A 10,220-nucleotide genomic window follows, 5' to 3' on the forward strand; every position below is an offset into this window, starting at 1 on the left:
ATTGACACAAAGGCCTTCAACTTGCACATGATAGCTGCACAGTACATTTTTAAAAGTAATGAGCTTAATTGTATCATACTGCATTTCTTTCTAAATTATATCCCAAATTAAAAATCTGTTTGCCATAACAAAAGATAAAATATTTTCCTGGTTCACTTTTACTCATCCTATTTTTCCTCTACTTTTGCAACAAAAAAATTCAGCACTCTGAATTCTTTTACACACAGCTTTTTTTACACATAGAATCTTAGTGTGCTTAATTTAAATATATTTCTGTAAATTTATATAAATGGAACAAGCTTCCCTTAAAATATAATGATGTCACTTTGTTACAGATCATCCTTTCTCAACCTGGTATCTTTTGTAAAGTTGGTCTTACAGTATTTGGAAAGTTGGAAACATAATACATAATAATGACATATATTGTTATTATATTATCTTTTAGTAGACATGGTTTAAACCTAAACCATGTTTCCAGAAACAATTCTTTTTCCATGATGTTTCACACTTCAAATATTAGTTATATGGGAAGAGAGGCAAAAATTAGACAGGCGCTATAGCAAGGTAGCTCTTGAGTCATTCATTTCGTGACTGTTCAAAGTTACAACGGCACTGAAAAAATGTGACTTATGACTATTGCAGCATCCCCATGGTCATGTGTACAAACTTTCGATGCTTAGCAACTGCCATGTGTTTATGATGGTCGCAGTGTTCTGGGGGCATGTGATCAACTTTTGTGACCTTCTGACAAGAAAAGTCATTGGGGAAACCAAATTTACTTAACAACCATGTTCCCAATTAAAGAACCTCAGTGATTCACTTAACAACTGTGTCAAGACAGATATAAAATGGGGCAAAGCTCACTTAAAAATGTGTTGTTTAGCAACAAAAATTTGGGACTCAATTCTGATCATTAGTCAACTTGCATATAATAATTTATGCAATAAGAAACACTACCAACATTCTTATGTAGAATAAAAGATGGAAAACAGAGTGCTCCAACTATATGCTTATATTGAACAAAGGTGGACATGAATCTTTTTCCATTTCCAATAATTTCCAATATGTTAAGAGAATTTTGAATTTCCTCCAATTGACTTAATTTGAACATTTGAGACACCACTCAACGTCACGATTAGTTTGGTTAAAACTATAATGTTGCACTGAAATCTGAAGAGAGAAAATGATATACTACAAATCAACATAAGCAATAAACATCAAAGCACATTAAGAAGTAATTTGTTTACACATGGAAAATAGTAAAATGACTGGCTATGAGAATAGTAAATGATTGGCTATGGGGTAATAGATTATAATTTCAGAGTGCTACTAAATATCATATTTAAAACTAATTTTAAAAACTTCAAGTAAGCCTTCTCTTCTGCACTGCTTTTTTTAAGTAGATGAGTAGTGAAAAATGTACTTGTGTCAATTTAATTTTAATTTTTAGACAATTGTGTTACTGCATTTACTGGAATTGTCTTGAGAAATCTGGTTCTCTTGATTCATGTGGAGTAAAATATTAGAAGTTTATACCTAAATAGATAGAATGCTTAGGCATTATTGTCAAAACTATTTATACTTCTTGTTTAGTCAGTTAATGGAACTCTAGGAAAATGAGCACATGATCTTTGTATAAAGTATTTAAAACAAGTAAATTTATAGTAATCAGACTAACCAGCATATATTTAAAGACCTAGATTCATAAAATATACTGCATGATCTTAATATTGATAATGTTATTCTTGGTAAGTAATCATTTCTCTATTATAAATTTTTAGATTTCTCAGATTGTGAAATCTGTCTATATTAAAAGATATACAAACATAACCTTTTTAAAGAACTTTGCTGCAAGTCAGTACCTGAAATTATAAACCCATGGTTGTAGCTGTTTATCTGTTAAATTATATTTTCCAGCTATATTTATGAAATCCTGCATTATAAAAGATTCATACCCTCTCAATAATTACTCCTCTTTGCTGTTTGATATGAAGAACTTCTAATACAGCATTCAAATTTTTTAAAGTAACGAAGCACACCATCATTAAAAATCAAAAGGACAACAAAAATATACCACCATTGAAGGCCTACAATGCATAAGCCAAACTATGTACCTTTTTATTATCTTATCATTTATGAGCAAAATGTCAAAGTTCTACTATATTCACTTCACATACATGGTTTCAAATCTATTACGTTTGAGAGCACATTTTATGCTAGGAGAGAATACACAGTTTATTTTCCAAATTATTATACTGTAGACAGTGTTATATTTTATTGAAGTTCATTAACATAGTTTTTAAAAAGTACATATTTTTTTTCAAGTTGTTCTTACTTCATACACTAAGAGAACACTGCTGCTTTGGCTTATTATTGTTATGTACAATTCTGACAGATGAAGGCACCAAAAAGGATTAACTCCAACTGTGTTTGATATACATACATACATACATACATACATACATATACTGACTGATGAGAACAAATAAGTTTGAAATGATCATATTGGTCTCCCTTTATTCTTTGTTAGCAAGCCAAAAATTTTTTACACAAATATGAGCTGCCACTGCTGTGGCTACTGCCTGTAGATGGTCTTGGGCTAGGCTGAAACAGGAAATAAGATTTGTCCCGTGTCTGGGACTAAGCAAGTGTATTCTGAATGCTTAACAAACATTTAACATACATACAGTCATGGCCGAAATTGTTGGCACCCCAGAAATTTTTCCAGAAAATCAAGTATTTTCTCACAGAAAAGTATTGCAGGAACACATGTTTTGCTATACACAGGTTTATTCCCTTTGTGTGTATTGGAACACAACAAAAAAAGGGAGGGAGAAAAAGCAAATTGGACAATGTCAAACAAAACTCCAAAAATGGGCTGGACAAAATTATTGGCACCCTTAACTTAATATTTGGTTGCACACCCTTTGGAAAAAATAACTGAAATCAGTCGCTTCCTATAACCATCAATAAGCTTCTTACACCTCTCACCCAGAATTTTGGACCACTCTTCCTTTGCAAACTGCTCCAGGCCAATAATTTTGTCCAGCCCATTTTTGGAGTTTTGTTTTGACATTATGTCCAATTTGCTTTTTTCCCTCCCTTTTTTGTTGTGTTCCAATACACACAAAGGGAATAAACCTGTGTATAGCAAAACATGTGTTCCTGCAATATTTTTCTGTGAGAAATACTTGATTTTCTGGAAAAATTTCTGGGGTGCCAACAATTTCGGCCATGACTGTACATACATACATATATATATATATACACACACACACATATATGTATACACACACACACACAGAGAGAGAGAGAGAGAGAGAGAGAGAGAGAGAGAGAAGCTATGACCTATGCTGTGCAGGACCACCCAAGACGGAAAAGGTCATAGCAGAGAGTTCTGACAAAACGTGATCCACTGGAAAAGGAAATGGCAACCCACTCCAGTATCTTTGCCATGAAAACTCTATGGACAGTACCAAAAGGCAAAACGAAATGACGCTGGAAGATGAGCCCCTCAGGTCAGAAGGTGTCCAATATGCTACTGGGGAAGAGCAGAGGGCTAGTACTAGTAGCGCCAGAAAGAATGAAGCGACTGGGCCAAAGCCGAAAGGACACTCAGCTCTGGATGTGTCTGGTGGTGAAAGGAAAGTCCGATGCTGTAAAGATTTTTTCTCCATAGGAACCTGGAATGTAAGATCCATGAATCAAGGAAAGCTGGACCTGGTCAAACAAGAGATGACAAGGCTGAACATCGATATCTTAAGTATCAGCGAACTAAAATGGACAGGAATGGGTGAATTTAATTCAGATGACCATCAGGTATACTACTGCGGGCAAGAATCCCTCAGAAGAAATGGAGTAGCCTTCATAGTCAATAAAATAGTAGGAAAAGCAATACTGGGATACTATCCTCAAAATGACTGAATGATCTCAGTTCGAATCCAAGGCAAACCATTCAATATCACAGTAGTCCAAGTCTGTGCCCCAACCACCAGTGCTGAAGAGGATGTAGTTGACCAGTTCTATGAAGCCCTACAGCACCTTATAGAACTAACACCCAAAAATGATGTCCTTATCATCATGGGGGATTGGAATGCTAAAGTAGGAAGCCAAAAGATAACCGGAATAACAGGCAAGTCTGGCCTTCGAGCACAAAATGAAGCAGGGCACAGGCTGATAGAATTTTGTCAGGAGAATATGATGGTCATAGCAAACACTCTTTTCCAACAACCCAAGAGACGGCTCTACACATGGACATCACCAGACGGTCAACACAGAAATCAGATTGACTATATGCTCTTCAGCCAAAGATGGAGCAGCTCTATACAGTCAGTAAAAACAAGACCAGGAGCTGACTGTGGCTCAGACCATGAGCTTCTCATTGCAAAGTTTAGGCTTAAACTGAAGAAAGTAGGGAAAAGCACTAGGCCACTCAGGGATGAATTAAATCAGATCCCTGTTGAATATACAGTAGAGGTGACAAATAGATTTAAGGAATTAGATCTGATAGACAGAGTGCCTGAAGAACTATGGACAGAGGTTCACAACATTGTACAAGAGGTAGCAACTAAAGCCATCCCAAAGGAAAAGAAATGCAAGAAAGCAAAATGGTTGTCTGAGGAAGCTTTGCAAATAGCTGAGGAAAAGAGGGAAGTAAAGGCAAGGGAGAAAAAGAAAGATATGCCCAATTGAATGCAGAATTCCAGAGGATAGCTAGAAGAGATAAGAATGCCTTCTTAAATGAACAGTGCAAAGAAATAGAAGAAAACAATAGAATAGGGAGGACCAGAGATCTTTTCAAGAAAATTGGAGAGATGAAGGGAACGTTTCATGCAAAAATGGGCACGATAAAGGACCAAAATGGCAGGGACCTAACAGAGGCAGAAGAGATTAAGAGGTGGCAAAATTACACAGAAGAACTATACAAGAATGAGCTTAACGTCCCTGATAATCACAATGAGGTGGTCACTGACCTCGAGCCAGACATCCTAGAATGTGAAGTGGGCCTTAGAAAAGCTGAGCAACAACAAAGCTAGTAGAGGAGTATTCCAGCTGAGCTATTCAAAATCTTAAAAGATGATGCAGTAAAAGTGCTACACTCAATTTGCCAGCAAATTTGGAAAACTCAACAGTGGCCACAGGATTAGAAAAAGATCAGTTTACATTCCAATTCCAAAGAAAGGCAGTGCCAAAGAATGTTCAAACTATCGCACCATTGCACTCATTTCTCATGCTAGTAAAGTTATGCTTAAAATCCTACAAGCTAGACTCCAGCAGTATGTGGATCGAGAACTACCAGAAGTACAGGCAGGATTTCGAAGAGGCAGAGGAACTAGAGATCAAATTGCCAAAATACGCTGGATCATGGAGATAGCTAGGGAGTTCCAGAAAAACATCTACTTCTGCTTCATTGACTATGCTAAAGCCTTTGATTGTGTGGATCATAACAAACTGTGGCAAGTTCTTAAAGAGTTCTTAAACCAACTTATTTGTCTCTTGAGAAACCTATATGTGGGCTAAGAAGCAACAGTGAGAACTGGACATGGAACCAATAATTGGTTGAAAATTGGGAAAGAAGTCCGGCAAGGCTGTATACTGTCGCCCTGCCTATTTAATTTATATGCAGAGCACATCATGAGAAAGGCAGGGCTAGATGAATCAAAAGTTGGAATTAAGATTGCCGGAAGAAATATCAGCAAGCTAAGATATGCAGATGATACCACTCTAATGGCAGAAAGTGAAGAAGAACTAAAGAGCCTCTTGTTGCGGGTGAAGAAGGAGAGTGCAAAACCTGGGTTGAAACTTAACATTAAGAAAACCAAGATCATGACATCCGGCCCTCTCAATTCCTGGCAAATAGATGGGGAAGAAATGGAGGTAGTAATAGATTTTATTTTCCTGGGCTCCAAGATCACTGCACATGGGGACTGTAGCCAACAAATTAAAAGACCCTTTTCTTCGGGAGAAAAGCCATGGCAAATCTAGACAGCACACTAAAAAGCAGAGACATCACCCTGTCAACAAAAGTGCATATAGTCAAGGCTATGGTCTTCCCAGATGTAATGTATGGCAGTGAAAGTTGGACAATAAAAAAGGCTGAGCGCCAAAGAATTGAGGCCTTTGAACTATGGTGCTGGAGAAGACTCCTGCGAGTCCCTTGGACTGCAAGGCGATCAAAGAGGTCAGTCCTAGAGGAGATCAACCCTGATTGCTCTTTAGAAGGCCAGATCCTGAAGTTGAAACTCAAATACTTTGGCCACCTAATGAGAAGGAAGGACTCACTGGAGAAGAGCCTAATGTTGGGAAAGGTTGAGGGCAAGAGAAGAAGGGGATGACAGAGAATGAGGTGGCTGGATGGAGTCACTGAAGCAGTAGGCGTGAGCTTAAATGGACTCCAGAAGATGGTAGAGGACAGGAAGGCCTGGAGGAACGTTGTCCATAGGGTCGCGATGGGTCAGAAACGACTTCGCAGCTAATAACAACAATGATGCAAATGAGCATAAGAGCAAAATACTCAAATCAAATCAAAACAAAACAGGGGAAATGTAGAAGCCCTCCCAAAGAGCCTTAGTGGAGCAGTGGGCTAATGCCTGCTTAAATAACACCAGCTGCCTGAAATTAGTGCAGGTTTGAGTCCCACCAGGCTCAAGGTTGACTCAGCCTTCTATCCTTCCGAGGTAGGTAAAATGAGGACCCAGATTGTTGGGGGCAATAAGCTGACTTTGTAAAAATGCCGCTTGGGGGGGGAGCGAAAGCCCTAATAAGCAGTCATATACATAGAATGAAGGCTATTGCTAAGCACATTGATTTGTGCTTCTTAGATTGTAAGCCGCCCTGAGTCTTCGGAGAAGGGCGGGATATAAATGGGATTTAAAAAAAATCACTGTCATCCAAGGCCTGGGAGAACAACCAGGTCATTAATAGTTTCCTGAACAATTTAAGGATGGGAGCCATATGAATTTCTGGATCTTGTTTGCAAAAATGAAAATGTTGTACTGATAAGACATTTCACCAATATACTGATGGAAAAGACAGTTCTGAAATATGTATAGTAATAATCGTGGAGTCAGGCAAGGCAGAAGCAAAATCATGGTTAGTCACATTCTTATAGAAGAATGGGTACATATAATATATTCTTTGTTTTGCATTCAATCCAAAGTTATCTTCCTATGAAAGAGTAAAAAGGAATAGATGAGGATTTTAGTAATCATTCTTCACATTATATAATAAATTCACAGTATCAGCAATTTTTTGAAATGTAATATTCAAAACTACTTACTAGATCAAAATGTACTGTACTGTAGTCTAAAACTACATAAACTTTTTTACATAATTTCATTATGTAAAAAGTGAAAGAATGTATGCAGTTGAAATTAATAGTTAAATATGACCTGTGCTTGAAATTATGTATGTTTTTCTTCCACTATTTTTTCCTCCAAGTAATTATAAATAACCATATTTTGACAGTGGATTTTTAAAAAAGAAAAACTATCACTTAAAGCAATAAAGTTTTTAATCACTGCATCTATAGGAGAAATGACAAAATAATTCTTATAAATTCTTTTGGAAAGAATTCATCTGATTCTCTTAAAAAATTGTCAACTTTTGAGTCAAATATTTTTCTTACCAAGAGACGACCATGTTTATATAAATGCATATCTATTATCTACAATGCAGGTAAAGAAAATGCATCTCTTCCATACTTTGTAGATCACTTTCTTAATTAAGAAATGGTGACTGACTCTTATACTATTTATAGTATTACTAACTCAATTCAAAATGGAACTCATTAATTCATTTTTCATTCATAAGCAGGTTTTTCCAGGATTATTTATTCATAATGAATAGTTCTTCCTGGAAAAGCAATTGGTTGTAAGTTTGAACAGTCACTAAACGAACTGTTAAGTCAAAGACTACCTGCACTGTAATGCTTGCAAAAAGATAGAACTTACCTGCAACACTTGTAATAGTGACTGGCACTCCTTGCACTTGAACACCTGCAGCACCCAAGTTGGCCACACTTACTGTTTGAAGATTAGGCACTGAAGCAATCTGAGCAGCATTAAGTGTTATTGGTGTGCCAGCAACAGCTACTGGTGCTATTTGAGCAATTGTACCACCACTTGAAGATACAGGGGTAATAGTTAACTGCTGGGGTAACCCAGCATTTTGAACTTGGAGATTTGAAAGACTTTGAAGATTTTGGACTTGTACTGTCTGCCAGCTGATTTGTCCTGATGGGGTTAAAGTTGGTGCTCTAATGAGTACTTGTGTTGGACTCACTGCTTGCAGCTGAACATTTTGCAGTGACTGTTGCTGAATAGCCTGGATAGTTTGTCCTGACTGAAGCTGGAAAGATTGTGGAGAAATTGCTTGAATGATCTGCTGCTGAGGCTGTTGGATCTGGATCTGCTGGAGAATAGGCTGACCTACTATTTGAACCTGTTGTAGTGAATTTGACTGATCCTGTACATTTTGCAATCCATTGGATTGAAGCTGACTAGAATTTTGTGCCTCTGTTTCAGATGTGGTAGTTTGAGCTTCTTCAGTACTAGTTTCAGAACTATTTGCTGTGCTTGCATACTGACCTGTTTCTCCAGTATTAACTAATGTTTCACTGCCTGTTAATGCTGTGGAGGCTGTGGTTGTGCAAGTGGAAGTAGGAGATTCAGGCATAGCACTAACAGAAGTTGTTGTGACAGGTGTGGACAACAGCTGGTTTCCATTGGATAGCCCACTATCAGTGGATTGGACAACTTGTCCAGAACTACCACCTGTTGCAACATTTATTACAGGTAACGCTAGAGTCACTCCCCCAATATTTATAGGCAATGAAGTTACAACTTGAGCCTGAGTACCAGCAATAGGTAGCTGCAATGGAATAGAAACACCAGGCCTAATCTGGACAGGCACTGTTTGATTTGCCAAATTCTGAGCAATAAAATTTCCAGAAGCTGTCCTATTTGCAGTTGCAATAATAGCTTGATTATTCCCTGCAGGAATAAGCTGAATCTGACCCTGTAAATCTTGCAGAGCTGTGGCATTAGCAGGATTTATCTGAATTTGTTGACTTTCTGTTGTCTGAATTTGTGGAATCACTTGGTACTGAATGCTACCACCTGAATTCTGAACTTGGATGACTTGAAATTGTCCTGGAGTTACTCCAGAAGAATTACTTGACTTAGTTTTTGAGGGAGATACATTTCCATTGTTGCTATTGGAAGGACTTGCTATAGTTGAAATAACAGAAGATGTTTGCTGGTTGTTGTTTTCTTTTGAAGCAGGAGGAGCTGCAACAAGTTGCCAACCATTTCCAGCAAGTTGAGTTGTCACTAATTCCAATTGCTGTGGTTGGCTCTGAAGCTGAACCAAACCTTGACTTGGATCTATAATAATCTGTTGCCCAGTTGATTGATTCTCACCAGGAGTTCCTATTTTACTGCAGGTTGCTGCCAACAGAGCCAGAGGGGAGGGCTGAGAATCCTAACAAAAATATTATGTGTATTAGGACCTAAACTATAAAAGAATAGCAGTAACAGCATTCTACATATTAAAAAAATTACCTAACCATAAAATTATAGAAAGGTGTTAAATAGGAAATTACCCACTCAGCTAATAATTTCTTCCTTCTGCTGAAGACTTTCAAGAACCTCTAAATTTTGATAAAAATCCATCCCATCTGGAAATACATATAATGTTTGCCATCTCCCTCCCTCCCTCCCTCTTGTTTTCCTCCACTTTTTAGACATTTTACCTGAGAAGCTCCAGTTTTTTTGTTCTTATTGTTGTTCTCAGCCTCAGGAGATTTCTCTCCCTCGGAAGGCATAGTTTCCTCCTTCTTTTGATCTTCAAAAAATAAAAAAAGAAACATTGATTAAGCATCATCCTACACGCCTATTTTTGCACAGAAAATAATCAGAACGTTCTCACCGACCCCTGGTCCTCCATGCTTTTGCTAGTGGAAAGCTACTGTCCACTTCTCCAGTGGAAAACAGGGAGACACAAGAAACGTGGTTTTAAACCCGGCCTACAGGGGCTGGCGATGAACGCCCAGAAAGGGGAGTTTTGATTGGTTTCTGCTATCGGAGACTGTAAGGCAGAGGGGGAAAAAACCACCCACAACCCTCCCCCTCCTCCTGCCCCTAAAGCATCCACGGCTACTGAGTGGCCCAGGATGCTTTAGGGGCAGGAGAAGGGAGGTGCAGGGGAGGAGAAAATGG

The 10,220-nt window shown here is 37.9% G+C and overlaps 1 protein-coding gene across 1 annotated transcript in view; it reads right to left on the reverse strand.

Annotated features, from left to right (window-relative positions):
• The window catches only part of SP4 (Sp4 transcription factor), a 30,728-nt gene extending 20,741 nt beyond the window's left edge, over window positions 1–9,987 (reverse strand). Inside the window, exons 1-2 of the mRNA XM_083377878.1 lie at window positions 9,755–9,987; window positions 7,953–9,483 (exon numbers count right to left, since the gene is read on the reverse strand). Coding sequence (XP_083234004.1) covers window positions 7,953–9,483; window positions 9,755–9,871 — 1,648 coding nt within the window. The 5' untranslated portion in view covers window positions 9,872–9,987. The remainder of the gene's footprint in view (window positions 1–7,952; window positions 9,484–9,754) is intronic.
• Between the last annotated feature and the right edge of the window lie 233 nt (window positions 9,988–10,220).

Source organism: Vipera ursinii, assembly GCF_947247035.1.
Source record: "Vipera ursinii genome assembly, chromosome: Z".
Classification (NCBI taxonomy): Eukaryota; Metazoa; Chordata; class Lepidosauria; order Squamata; family Viperidae; genus Vipera; species Vipera ursinii.